The following is a 14,807-nucleotide window of genomic DNA, read 5'->3' on the forward strand; positions in this document are numbered from 1 at the left end:
GATAAGTCAAGCTTGGACCATCTTTGACAGCTTATACTTGGTCTGGGACGTTCTCCATCTGGCATGTAGGGATGGTCTGTCACTCACCCTTCTGTCCCTTGACTAGGAGGAGGCATTTGACAGAGTGAATCATAGGTGCTGTCGAGGCATTCAGCTTCAGTCTTTGTTTTGTGGGGTTCCTCCAGGTGCTATGTGCCTCTGCAGTTTCTGGTCAAACTCAAATGGGCCCTGACCGAACCTGTCATCTTTGATCAAGGAGTTTGTCACTGTCCTCCTGGTCTGGTCTTTGTCATTAAGCCCTTCCTCTGTCTCCTCCATCAGGGGTTGGTGCTCCAGGAGCTAGACTTGCAACTCCTGCCACCATACTAGGACATTTGTGATATCTGGTGTGAGTGGAGACTTGCCAAACCATCTCTTCGGCAGCCTCCTCATCCAAGTCAGCTGGGTCAAGAGCTCTGGCTAGATGATTGGAACTGGGTGTCAGGTAAGCTCGGTCTCACCTGTGCTCTGTGCCATCCAGTAAGGCGTGGGTTTGCTGCTCTATCTTGGCATCTGTGTCTCTACTACCGAGTTGTCCCTGCTGGTTAACTGAACCGATTTGGAGGCCCATGTGTCTGACCAGCTGAAGACATGGACAGGGTTTTCCCAGAGCCTTTCCCATTTATGGAAGTCCCTGGTCATCGAACAGTTGGTTCTCTCCATGCTCTGACCCCCATCCCTCATTGCCCTGTCCAGTTTCCAGAGAATGGTCCTGGAGATCTTCTGTCCAGGGAAACAATGGGCCTCCCTAAAAGAGGACAGTCAGGATCTGTGTCAGTGTTCTGTGTCAGCAGCTTCAATATGACTAGCAGCTCTTTTACATCAGCCTGAAAAATCTCCCCAAAGACCTGTCTGAGTAGCCAGTCTTTTATTAGGATCTCCTAAGGACCTGAAAGCATTTCTGTGATGTCTGTAGTGGTTGTTGGAGAGAAGACCTTCTCCTAGAACTCCTGCTGCATAATCCCCATCCTTCTTCATAGGTGGTGGAGACCCCTTCAATGTGCTGGCTGATATCACCAGAATCAGAGACCTCCTGGACCATGGCTGGTGGGTCTGGGTGGACTTCAGGGTGCTCACCCAGCGCATGGGGTTGACAACTCCTTGTCACCCCCTCTGTGTGCTCCAGGAGGTGAAGGCCACTCTACTCTCCAACTCTCTTGCATATCTTAAGCGGGTCTTGCAGGAGGTGCGCCCTGCCTTCCTGGCCCTTCAGAGCATGATGCCAGGACCCCTCCAGGACCCTGGCCCTGTGAATGCCTTCAGCTACCTCCAGCACACTGTCTAGTATCCAGCCAGTTTGCATCCAAGTTGCACTCAGGGAACTCATCTGTGCACTCATGTTGCACACTGTGCATTTCCTCACTGTTGTTTCTTGCCTTGATAGCAAACAGCAGGACATCCTTCTACCTAGCGAGGGGAACTGATGCAGGAGGCTGATGAGGCGGGGGGACCCTGCCTACCTGAACACAGATGGGCCAGTGGGCCAGCCTCTATTCAACTCTGGTCCCACAGCTCACTAGGGACATTAGTTGGTGGCTCTTGCATGAGATTATGAGCATGGGCTTGGATACATCCAACACCTGCCCTTCTGCAACAAGAGGGAGACTATGGCGCATGCCTACCTAGGTGCCAGGTTGCAGCCCCATTTCCACCTTCTCTAGAATCCCCTGCTGAGGTTCTGGTTGCACTTCTCCCCCACTTCTGTTCCTATACACGTGCCCATCAAGGCCTCCGCAAAGTTGCAGGACCCCCTCATCAGCCTCCTCCTGGAACTGGCCAAACTGGCCATCAGTCCAGGAGGAGGCATCTTGACAGGGAGGTTCTCTGTGCCTGTGGGCGTACTTCCATGTCTTGGTTATCTTGTGGATCCATGCAGAGTTCCTTTGGGTGGCATCCACCTACTCCTTGGACTCCTTTGCGGAGTCTTGAGCTCTGGGAGTCTCTGCTCAGTGCCCCCTGCCGGTTCCCTCATTTTGAACCTTTGACTTGGACACCCATTCCTGTTTTATCATTTGTTGTCCCCTGGAATCACTTGTTTTGTTGGGATCTGTGGCCCCTTCCTCTATTGAGGTGGGGATGGAGATTTTTGTCCTAGGTGGTCTTTGGCACACCTTCACAGAATTCAGATAGGCTGCAGTTATATGCTGTTGACTGTGTATCTATGGTTAGGACCTCTCTAGGGAGGGTTTCTGTGGTTAGAGTCCTCCAGAGGTGGAGACTAGAGCATAGTTCTCCAGTCCACACATGGCCAAAAGCTCGGCGCTATGGCTAGAGTGACTCTGGACAGTGCTCTAGCCATCTCTCCATGGTCATATGGGCCTGGGAGCAGTAATCAGTGAAGAGCAGCCAGAGCCAGAGACTTTGGGACAGTATCATAGGAACAACACCAGAGCCTCTTAGATATCGCTATCCAACAGGGTTAGTGAGACTCGAGTCAGCTGACCCGTATCAGGAAACCCTGTGCTTTGAGCATTTATACTGCAATATAACCCTCGGTTAAGGATTTTCTGACCCATACTTGAACCTAAGGCTCTGGCATCCTCACTGCAGTGCACAGACCCAAGTCAAAGTAACAAATATCCCAGAATGCCTAGCGCCCGCTCCCGCATGTCAACACTCTAGCCCTACAAATGAGTTGCGCTATGGGGAAATTCTACAGTCCACCCTGTTTCCTAAATGTGATGGTGCTTTTGATGGGACCCGGGTGCCCATAAGGAGCACGAGTACATAGACTGCCTAATTTGCTCCTTTGGTGGCTGTGTCGGTAGAATGACTGCAGTTTGAGAAGGCTTTTTACTGAACTACTGAGAATTGGGCTCTCCATCTCTAAGGGTACGTCTACACTTACCTCCGGGTCGGGCGGCAGGCAATCGATGTTCTGGGATCGATCCCGGAAGTGCTCGCCGTCGACGCCGGTACTCCAGCTTGGCGAGAGGAGTACGCGGCATCGACGGGGGAGCCTCCCTTCCGCGTCTGGACCCGCGGTAAGTTCAGACTAAGGTACTTCGAATTCAGCAACGTTATTAACGTAGCTGAATTTGCATACTTTAGTTCAAAGTGGGGGGGTTAGTGTGGACCAGGCCTAAGGCTGCATCACATCGGCAGGAAAATGCTCATGTCCTGAGGATAATTAGCACATCAGCCTCCAGGGCTGTTAAACTATTAACATGAAACTTTGCAATTCTTAATTTTTAAAATGGGACGTTCAGTGAAGGTGTTCTTGTTGGTTTGATTGATTTGATTTGATTTTTGTCTGTTTGTTTTGAAGTTTGACATAAAACATAGGTTCCAGAGGAAAAGCACACACACGCACCAGCCTGGCTGCCGCCGGCTGCTGGGCGATGAATTGCATCCCCAGGGATTGGAGTGCAGTGTGCTCCAACACTCCCTGGAATCCCTTATCACTGGCCCTGCTGCACCTTGGGAAGCAAGGATAAGGGATCCCTGGGAGGCTGTGGGGAAGTTTGGGGGCTGTCTACCTCTCACCGCCCTCACAGTGCACACTGCCTGGGTGCCCCTGCACAAGCAACCCTAGGGAGGGTGGGTCCAGGAGCAAGAGTCAGAGAGCAGAGCAGGACCAGGCACCTGCCCTGCAGGGAAGGGGAACATGTCCAGGGGAGGGATGACCCCCAACATCCCGGCAGCCAGGAGCCACCTGTCTCTCACCTGTCAGCTTTGCTCCCTGCTCCGGGCAAGCTCTGCACAGCAGCAAGGGGGAACCAAAGCTGCCGCTGCAGGAGCTGCAGGGAGGTTTTGGGGCTGGGTCCCTCTCCCCGCCCTGACAGTGCACGCTGCCCGGGTGTCCCGGCATACGCAGCCCAAGGGAGGTGGAGGGGGAAGAGAGTAGAGTGGGGACCAAGCAGCTGCCCTGCAGGGACGGGGAGCAGCCAGGGTGTTGTGGGGTCATCCCTCCCCCAGCCGTGCTGAGCTGGAGCTGTGCCACTCCCCATCCCCGCTGGGCAGCCGTTTGGTCCTGGCTCTGCTCTCTGGCTTCCCCGGCCTTCTTGGGGCAGCATGTGCAAGGATACCTGGGCAGTGTGCACCAAACTCTGGCTGTGCTCGTCTGACCAGGAAGCAGCTCTCTTTGCGAAAAGCTTCTTCTGATCCATCTCCACTGAAAACCCGGCAGGCTGATCTGAGCTGCTGCCCTTTGTAAAGGGGGATGGGGTGTCTGTTTGCAATAGAGTGCCATAGACTGCACCACAGATGGTTGGCATAGAGAGGACTAAGGAAGTTGCCCCGAGGATTTCTTGAACCCAAGTCATGCTGGGGCTGCATGCACACAGGAAAGCAATAGGACTCAGCCCCTAGGTCCCAACTTAGTCCAACCTAGCCCAGGCCCACATGCCCGGGTCTAACTGATCACCATATTTGGGGTCAGGAAGGAATTTTCTCCCAGGTCAAATTGGCTGAGACCTGGGGTTTAAATTAGTGTAAATGGTGAATTCTCTGTAACTTGAAGGCTTTAAGCCATGATTTGAGGACTTCATTGACTCAACCAGAGGTTAGGGATCTATTACAGGAGTGGGGCAGGTGAGGTTCTGTGGCCTGTAATGCACAGGAGGTCAGACTAGATAATCACGATGGTCCCTTCTGACCTTAAAGCAGGGGTGGGCAAACTTTTTGGCCCGAGGGCCACATCGAGGTAGCACAACTGTATGGAGGACCAGGTAGGGAAGGCTGTGCCCCTGCCCCCTATCCGACCCCTCCCACTTCCCACCCCCTGACTGCCCCCCTCAGAATCCCAGACCCATCCAACCCCCCCTGCTCCCTGTCCCCTGACTGCCCCGACCCCCATCCACACACACCCCGACAGCCCCCCGGGACTCCCACCCCCTATCCAACTGCCCTCTGCTCCTCGTCCCCTGACCACCCCCTCCCGGGACCCCTGCCCTTAACTGCCCCCCGGGATCCCATCCCCTTATCCAACCCCCCCTGCTCCCTGTCCCCTGACTGCCCTCCCGACCCCTATCCACATCCCTGCCCCCTGACAGGCCCTCCGGGACTTCCACTCCCAACCCTCCCTATTCCCCATCCCCTGACCGCCTCCCCAGAACCTCCACCCATCCAACTGCCCCCTCCTCCCTGACTGGTCCCCAGGACCCCCGCTCCCTTACCCAACCCCGCCACTCCCCACCCCTTTACCAGCAGCAGGAGCTCGCGGCCATGACACCCGGCCAGAGCCACCTGCGCTCCCCACGCTGCCCAGCAGGAGCGGTGGGCCAGAGCACAGCCTGTGCGGCAGCATGGCTGCAGGGGAGGCGGGACAGCGGGGGAGAGGCCGGGGACTAGGCTCCCCCGCTGGGAGTTCAGGGGCCGGGCAGGACTGTCCTGTGGGCTGGATGTGGCCCACGGGCCATAGTTTGCCCATGTCTGCCTTAAAGTCTATTAATCTATCTAGGAATACAGGTTCAGACCCTCCAACCCTGCAGGGGCCTGGGACCGTAGGTTCGAGCCCAATGTTAACACAATTGGTGTGTGGCCACAAGGTGGTTTAGGCTCAAGCTACATTGTTGTGTAGACTTATCCTTAGTTACCAAGTAAGGCTCTGTCACACCAATGCATGTTCACCAAATATGCAAATTAAGGCAACAATTTCATTTGCATCAATTCCAGCTTTGGGGATTTTCATCCTTAGCAGTGAAGAGGCCTTGGCCTTTATACCTCCCTTTTGGCTCTCTTCATCCTGCTCCAACTTCTTGGCAGTGCAGCTCTAGAGAACCTGTACTGCTAGGAGCTGCCCTGCTTGCAACAAGCTATGGAATCCATGGGGATGGAAGAGGAGGAGAAGGAGAAGAATGAATTTCCACAGTATTGAGGAGCTGATCTGGGCCCAAATGTAAAGTTAAAGAACTTTATCTTTCTTCACCGCTTCCTTTCTGCTCCTGCAGTGCAAAGGCACATACAGAAGGGGTGAGGAGAAGGGAAAAGCATTCTCTCCAATAAATGTTAATGTCCAAGGTACTAATTATATCCAGGTTAGTTCCCTCTTTTAATAGAGATGGCAGCTGATCCCGTCAGATTGTAGATTTTGTCAGACCTGATTAGCCAAATCAAGGGTACTTTCTCCCACATTCGCATGGAAGGGATCCAACTCACGTGGAGCCAAATAAGTCTTGTTTGAATACCTTTATATGAATTAGGTTGGCCCTCAAAGAAAGCCATGTTTTTACAATTTTAGCACTTCATTAAACCACAAGGAATAACTATTTCTACTAGTTTCTTAGTTTAGTTTATCTAGCTGGGTTGTATTCTGTCTTTCTTTTACTGTTTACCTCATCACCACCCCCATTTATTGTCCATCCTAGAGGAGCATCATTTCAAAAGGAGAGAGCTCTGTAAATCTAAACAAAATTACGTGCAGCATCTTTCTCTGTTCTTGCCTTATGAGAGTATTCTGGCTTGGCCTGCTCGTCAAGTGACAGCTTGATAGAGAATACACCTCTACCCCGATATAACGCTGTCCTCGGGAGCCAAAAAATCTTACCACGTTATAGGTGAAACCGCATTATATTGAACTTGCTTTGATCCGCCAGAGTGCGTAGCCCCGCCCCCCTGGAGCACTGCTTTACTGAGTTATATTCGAATTCGGGTTATATCGGGTCGCGTTTTATCGGGGTAGAGGTGGATTAAGAGAAAATACAAGACAGTAAGTCCAAAACTACAATTTCAGGGGAGTGGCTGGAAAGGAATGCAAATGACACCTGTACTCAGCAATAGAGATACAGGGCCAAATTCTTCTCTCAGTTACACCAGAATAAATCAAGTTATGGTCATGAACTTAGTCTCAAGTGACCTGTGTTTAATTCCAGGCTCTATCATAGGCTCACCCCTTGTGTGACAATGTAGTTCCATATCTGTATTATGTGGATAACAGTACTTTCTTACTCTCAACTTTTGTCAGTCCTTTCTGTTTAGGTTGTAGGATCTGCAGGGCAGATGTTAAATATCAGAGGGGTAGCCATGTTAGTCTGAATCTGTAAAAAGCAACAGAGAATCCTGTGGCACCTTTAAGACTAACAGAAGTATTGGCGCATAAGCTTTCGTGGGTGAATGCCCACTTTATCAGACGCAAGACTGATAAAGTGGGCATTCACCCACGAAAGCTTATGCTCCAATACTTCTTTTAGTCTTAAAGGTGCCACAGGACCTTCTGTTGCTTCTTAGGGCAGGTGTTGTCTCTGATAGAGCCTAGTATAATGGAGCCCTGAGCTCTCATTTTGGACTGCTTGGCACTACTCTAATACAAATAATAATGATTAACTGACTTCAGAGATATTTTCTATTAAGTTTGTCACTTGATGAGCAGGTCAAGACAAACGGATAAAAATCTCTAAGTGCAGTTCAAAAACAATAAGTTTCCTCCACTAGAGATAGAATGTAATACATTGTTTTATTGTAACGTAACCAGGCTGAACATAGAAACAGGCTGAGACAAGCTAGAAAGAGACTGAAACCAAACCAGGGAAGTGGGGAAAAGTTGTTCACTCAGGAAACAAACCTTCCTTTCAGTGCAACATCCCTAATCTTTGACGCAAGAAAGTTCAATGTCTGTATGAGCTGTATTGTCAGGTCTATTTCCTAAGTGCCCAACCCTTTCTATCTTCTTTGGGATAATTAGCTGTAGGGATGTTTTCACAAGTGTGGCTCCATAAATAGTTCCTTTAGCAAACCAATGTTAAATGTCTGTAAACTAGACTTCTGTAATTCGTTGTGGATGACAATCACTTAGCTTCCTTGCCTTTGCAAGCTGTTTCGCTCTAAATTAGTGTTACACGGAAAAGAATTGATGGTTAGACAATCGGAAGTGGAATTTAATAATCCTTGAAGCCCGCATGATGCACGCCTAATAGTTTTGCCTCTGTGCAAAAGTCTTAATTAAATAGAGTTGCGTATTGCCTGCTGAAGTGAAGTGGTAGAAGCCATGTATGTGGCTAAGGGTAGAATACATGTACATAATACTAACTTCAGAGAACTCTGCTTGTAAGTAGTAATGTTTCTTTCTCTGTGAGCCTGATTTCTGAAGGCTCTCACATGCCGAGATTTAGTGACAAAAAGGAGTGAGCTGACCCTAGAATTTTAAGAACACAAGATTTCTAATGGGTCTTGACAGTTCAAGGGCTAAAGAAGCATTTTAATCTTTTGTGCCCACCCAGTCTCCATACAAATGTAAATATCTTTCTTTAACAATTTGCCAAGAAATCTGGTTTTAATTTGTTAGCAGCAACCCCCATTTCCCGCAGCTTTTTCAGAGTCCTGTCACAAGTTTGGCGGCACTTTGACGTTTTTCTCTGTCACTGTGTCATTGTTTATATGATGTCTGCTTCTTCTGTCCTCCTTTTTATGCCTGGAATATTTTTCTTTAATTATTTCACTGGCTAAAAGGAATTTGGGATTACTAGACAGGATGAGAGTAGATTAGCCTTTTTTCTTTCCTCAACAAGCCTTGAAGTTCCCATAGGAAATAAATAGTATTCCCAAAACATACAGCGGCTTTTATTTTTTTAAATTAACTAAAATGATTAGGCCTAATAGAGAACATAAAGGAAATATCACCAATAATAGTTGAGTGTCTTATTGGTATATGTAGTGTCCACTATTGTTATTTATAACCTTTTTTGCCTTCTATTGTGGACTTATTCCAGCCTTAGGGAGTTTACTTTAGTCCTAATAGCAAAAGGCTCTCTAGTTCCCACAGAGTCATTCAGAGACTGACTCATACTCCTTATGTTAATTGTTCAGCTCTCAAAATACAGCACTTACAGGGTGTGGCTCCAAGGGGAACATCCACTGTACTTATAGGGCATGTTCAGAAGTGTTTCACATATAAATCATTTTGTTTTTTATTTTTGATGCCTTAACCCTTTTCTGTCACGGTTTATGGGAGAAGCATTTAAAAACAAAATAGAAAGGTCTCAGATAGTATAATAATCTATCAGGAGTTCACCTCTGTACTATGAATTTCAAGCCAGGCTCAGGTCACAAGCGAAATGATATTTGTTGTCTCAGTGTTTGTCTGGGACCTTTTATCCTCATTCCAAAACCACCACACAGTCCAGGCAAGTATCATTCTCTGTATAGGATAGAGCTGAGGTTCGTTGGCTGACATATTGAGTAAGGGCAGCACCTGTCTACAGTCTTCCTTGGTCTACTTTGTACTCTCAGGTTTCTAAGTGCTACTTTTCACCAACTACTTACTGTTCCCCTTTCCCACGCCTCCACTCCCCACCAAAAAAGCACCTAATGGACAAGTGGTCACATCTCAATTGGCCCCCTTTTTGGCAATCTCAGCAGAGTGAATGAGATTTCACGCTGTGCTACCTCTACGGCCTTAGAGTTAATCCCTCCAGGGGAGAGTGGAAGCTTATTGGTGGGGCAGCACAGGGGAAAAACTGCTGCTATCCAGGCTCTAATTGTTCTTTGGCTAAATAGGACTTTACTCTCCAGGACTGTCATCCAGTAATTATTGGGTGAGGTTCGTTGGGTTGTGTAGTGCAGGAGGTCAGACTAGATGACTGTAAATGTCATTCCTTGCCATAAAATCTACGCGAAATTCACTGTAAAATTGAAAAATAAAAACCAAACCAGCTCGCCCTCACACGCACCCCCTTACAGAGCTCCCCTCCCTGATAATGCACAACCTTATGGGAACGCATTACATCAAATGGGGGGAAAGAGTTGGGGCAGGTATTTCTAATTCATGTTAAAATAATTTGGGTTAGATTTTGAGATTGAAATTATGTATGCATTTGCCTGTGCTTACTTTGTGTGTGCATTACTACAAACGTGCATGGAGAGTAGGTGCACATGTCTGGCTCCAGGTGCACGCACAACTGTTCATAGAATTTACATCTGAAAATCAAGCTCATAACATCTGCACTTTTTTTTTTAACTAACTACCCAAATGGCCAGATTTCTTCCCCCACCCTTCCTCTCCTCTCCACTCACAAAACAGGAAACAGTTTCCACTGAGTCATTTCACTAGGGAGAGAGGTGAGGTTTGGCCCCCTCCCAAAGAACAAACAGGGCTAGACCCCCAGAGCCGTCAGGTTCCCAAGTTATGTCACAGGCACTGGTCATGTACGCATTCGCTTTGTGCCTCCACAGTCCCTCTTGGCTTTCCTTGGCTCCTGCTGGCTGCCTAGCAGCATAACTGCCCCTTCTAGGCCCACAGTGCAGTGCAGGCGGCAAAGTAAGACCGCAGTCTCCCCATCTGCAGAGGCTGGCCCCAGCGGAGTTCTTTAACTAGATTGGACAGGAACGATTCTGCAAGAGAGACAATTCCCACCCACCCCACTGCCATTTCTCTTCTTCCCCGCCACATTACTCTGCCAAGTTCTTATCCCTTCTGTACACAGCCTCCAAAGATTACACTGATGTAAAGTGTCCGGGAGTTAGCAGTAAGGTCAGCAAACAGCCTAACTCTCTGTAAAATTGGTTCATTGTGAAAGGAAATGCTCACAGCTTGAGGAGAAGAGCATTTCCCTTTCTTTCCCCCCATCTCCAAATTACATAAAACCATGGTACTGCTGTTAGTTGAGACCAGAAAGAATCCCCCTGTGGCCTCAGAGTGGCCAACCACGTCAAGCCCTGATCATCAAAATGTTAGTATTAAAAGTTTTAACCCTTGCCTTCTTAAATTGAGTAAGTAATACTCTGCATATTTTTAGTAAATATGGAAAATTATGGGAATTCTTCAGAGAATAAGGGTATAGACCACTGCGCCACTCAGTCTCTTCAGAAAAAAACTGACAAATACACTGTCTGCAACAGAGATTCCTGGCATTTGTCACAGTTTGAGCCACAAAGATGTCAGATATTTGCCAATGGTTTCCTCAGATGGTTTGGAATCTACATCCTTTACATTACATTCTTGTTTGTTTGTGGTATATCTTAACGTGCAAAATATGTGTAGTGGGAGCCTGAGAGGGGAGTAAACTGACTAAGGTGTCCCAAATATTATAAAATTTAAAATAATTTTATTCTGAGCTGCTTCTCTAGGCTGTTCAGATTAAAAATAATAAAGAACATCTGTAAGTCATGGCATTAGCAGCAGAGTTTTATTTTCTGTAATAGAAGCTTAATGGCTCACATTTTAAACCTGTGTTTTCTTTTGGAGCAGAAAGAAAAGCTTTCTAGTGGGACCTCTGAATATTTTGCTGAATCTACTGAAAACGAAAAGTGTAACATTCCTCCGACTCGACAGATAAAGCAAGACATCTTGCAAAAGCTGTACGTCTATCTCTTTTTTTTTTTTTCCTATTTGTAAGATGTTAAATATATGATTTGACAATGAGTAATGCAGTCTGGCGTACATAGTGAAATGTCAAGTAATGTGCACCCTTTTCTGTATATATAGGATTACTATAGGCTAGTAAACATAGACAGGCAACTGACTATGAATAAGCATATAAAAACACCCATTCTCATTTTATAGAATACCAGATCTGGCCATTACAACCCACTTATATCCCTCGTAGCAACAGGCAGAACCAACATGCTTCCTCTAAAGAAAATTTGAGCCGAAACAAATACATGTGATGTTTGAATCTGGTGAAAAACATTTTTTAATAAGATTCACCTCCTCCCCTTCTGTGTGTGAGTCTGCAATATACAGATGGGGAAGAGGGTCCTGGTAAATGTTTATTTAAGCCCGCTTTGTGCTCCCCCAATCCTGGGCCAGCTGTGTGTCAGACTGTCCCCGGTGCAAGTTAGAGAAGCCAATGGCCCTAAAGGATTATTACAGCATCTGGGGATCAATGGATTGCAGTGAGTGCTGACAATACCCTCTTTATCCCTAGTCACATCCCATGTGCTGGCTACAGACAGGGGATTAGGATGGGAGCCACTTTGGTGGCTCTACATCACTGGAAGGTTCCCCATTTCTGAATTGCTTCTCCCACGGCAGGATATACTGGCTTTCGAGCTGGTTTGCATCAGCAGAAAGCAGTTTCAGCAAGGGAGAAGCTGTGCTGAGATCTTAGACTTTAAATCCTACATCATGCAGCTTCTGTACTTCTGCATCATGTTAATCTTCCAGCCTATGTGGCGTTTAGATTTGTGTGTAACATGTGCAGCTGAACAGTGTTTATGTACTGACACTCCAATCAAGTCTCTTGTAATTCCATTTTCCTTTAATACTTTTTGGAATATCATCCACTTATCTTGCCTAAGTCCTTCTCCAGATGAACAGGCTTGATATCAGCTGGGTAGTGGTTAAATTTTAGTAATACTTTGAAATGTACCAGGAAAAATTCCAGAGAAATGTCCTAAATTAGATTAGAAGCTAACTCTCCCTCTTTCTCTGTATGTTGTGCATACGTATATATGTATGTGGTTTGAAGCCATATAGGCACATTTTGAAGCACTTCTTTATCTAGCCAGTTTGGGAAGGAATTCAAAATACTTATGCAGTATTGACCCCTAACATCTGTAATGAATCTAGTTCTGCCTGTTGGAATACAATTTGAACTCCTTCAGCTTAGTCATTAATAATTAGGATTCCCCTAATGCAGTGGAAAATCAGATGGCTAGTGCTTGATACTATCCACACTAGACAAACGTTATTGTCAAGATGATATACAGGCCATCTTTTTCCAAATTCAGAATGGGGTTGCCCTCGTCATCTTTCAGAATTTGTAAAAAGGGCTGTAAAAATCAGTAACAATTCTTTATTATTAAAACCAAAATATCTTTTTATTACAGTGTGAAAAGGACAGAAACAAGGAACAGTAACATGAGCAAACCTCAAACCAGCAAGGACACAATGCAAGTGTATCTTGGCTCAGGGGACTCGGCGATAGGGAGCAGGAAGAAGGAACATCAAGCTCCTTCCGATCCTCAGTCTGAAGTAAAATGTAGGAGTACAGGACACCCAAAGGATTGCATAAATACAGCTGAGAGCAACTCAGAGCTTCCTGCCTTAGAACTGGAAAATCATGTTAATCAGAGACAGCCAGATGATGCTAGCAGCCAGCAAAAACTTCACTCTGCAGAATGGTTAAAGATGAGACTTCTAAGCAGTAACCCTCCATGTAGCTGTGAGTCAGCACTGCCAGATCCAAAAGAAAGTCAAAGAGTGACTAAAACACAGAATCAACAAAAGAGTTGTGGTTCAGGGGAAGAGTTAGACCATTGCAAGAAAGTATCTTCTGAACAAGGTCACTTAATCCCCAGAGACGTAGAAAGGAAAAAGAGCAACTCTGATTGTTTAGAACCATCTTCGGAGGAGAAGTCCCTACTGAATCCCAAGTTATTTTCTAAGCAAGACTTGGCAAAAGCCATGTCTGATGAAGAGTCACTTACTTTAGGAAAAATTCCCCCAAGACCTGTTTTCATAAAAAATAATATACCAGTAATACAGACAAACCAAAATGAGCCAGCCACAACCACTGAAGAATTATCCCTAATGCCGCTATCCTCTTATTTAAAATTTAACTTCAAGCCTTCAGAGAAACTTATCCAAAAAAGAAAGAAAGAGGGAGAAGATGGGCCCAGAAAGTTAAAACTACGGAGACTTAAGAAGTAATGATGTATTAAATTTTACCAAGGTGAAATCAGTTATGCAACCAAACCTGTATTCAATAGACAGACATATTTGGTGAGTTTTTAGGAAGCAGTTCAGAATAAAAAGAAGTGATCAAAATACTGAATGTTAAACGTAGTGTCTATGTTGCTAAACTTTCTAATGATGAAACTGATTCATTAAATGACTTAATCCTTTGGAAGTTTAACAAAAGCACACTTGATTTTACCCTGTCAACATTAAGATATTTAAATATTTAGCAAAACAAGGATGTAGTATTAGACAATGAATGAATATTCCATACATAAAATGTTAATGTTTAAAGCTAGACATTCTATAGGGATGTGTTTTGATACTACTAATAAATCAGCATCTGGAGATCTGATGACAAAAAATGCTAAAGTAACTTCCACTATTGTCAGCTAACTGGTACAGACAGATTCTCCATTTTTCTGCAGACTACTAAACTCAACATTTTATTTATTGGTAAAAGCTCATCATTTAGGCTTTCATGGGGGGAAATACTTGATTAGTTCATCTGATCTTTGGAACCTTCTAAAGCAAATAAATACTAATGAAAAAGTACAGTATAGTGCACTTAGCCTAGTATAGTGCTCTCATCTAAAATATTTTCAAGTAACACTTTAGCCAGATTAAAAACTGATACGTGCAACAGTCATTTAGGGCTGGATTTTCCAGCAGGGACTCAACATAAATGCACACACTTTTCTAGCGCTAGCTATGCACACAGGTGGTAGAATTTTCACATACATACCTCATTGAGAGAAATGAAGTTTGTATGTGCAAAGCCCATCACCTTCATGTGCAGGAGAAAATGCATGCACACACATTAAAAATCAAACATTATTTGTACTTGAGGGCCACTTACTAAAGCTTCCTTTTGTGTATTTGGGTTTAAGCTAAATCTGTAGTTCTTGACTATTATCGATATGGCATTGGAGTTAGTTCCTAATGTCACATCTTTTTTAATATTGCTTTTATGACTTGTGTACCAGGGGTGAAAGTAACTTAAAGGACTTACCGGTATGCTGGAGTCCTGAGCAGGGGCGTGGCCTCAACCGAAAGAGGCGTGGCCTTTCATGATTTAAAGGCCCTGGCTCTCCGGCTGTGGCTGGGAGCCCCATGGCCTGTAAATCACTCTGGAGCTACCAGCTGCAGAGGCGGCTGGGAGCCCCAGGGCACAGGGGCAAATTAAAGGGCCCGGGGCTCCGGCCGCCGCAGA

The 14,807-nt window shown here is 46.1% G+C and overlaps 1 protein-coding gene across 5 annotated transcripts in view; it reads left to right on the forward strand.

Moving 5' to 3' along the window:
* The window catches only part of SLX4IP (SLX4 interacting protein), a 120,583-nt gene extending 105,776 nt beyond the window's left edge, over positions 1-14,807 (forward strand). For all 5 annotated transcript variants that reach the window (XM_054024484.1, XM_054024480.1, XM_054024485.1 and 2 more), the window contains 2 exons: positions 11,162-11,271; positions 12,745-14,807. In XM_054024484.1, coding sequence (XP_053880459.1) covers positions 11,162-11,271; positions 12,745-13,567 — 933 coding nt within the window. In that variant the 3' untranslated portion in view covers positions 13,568-14,807. The remainder of the gene's footprint in view (positions 1-11,161; positions 11,272-12,744) is intronic.

This window comes from Malaclemys terrapin, chromosome 3, assembly GCF_027887155.1.
Source record: "Malaclemys terrapin pileata isolate rMalTer1 chromosome 3, rMalTer1.hap1, whole genome shotgun sequence".
Taxonomy (NCBI): Eukaryota; Metazoa; Chordata; order Testudines; family Emydidae; genus Malaclemys; species Malaclemys terrapin.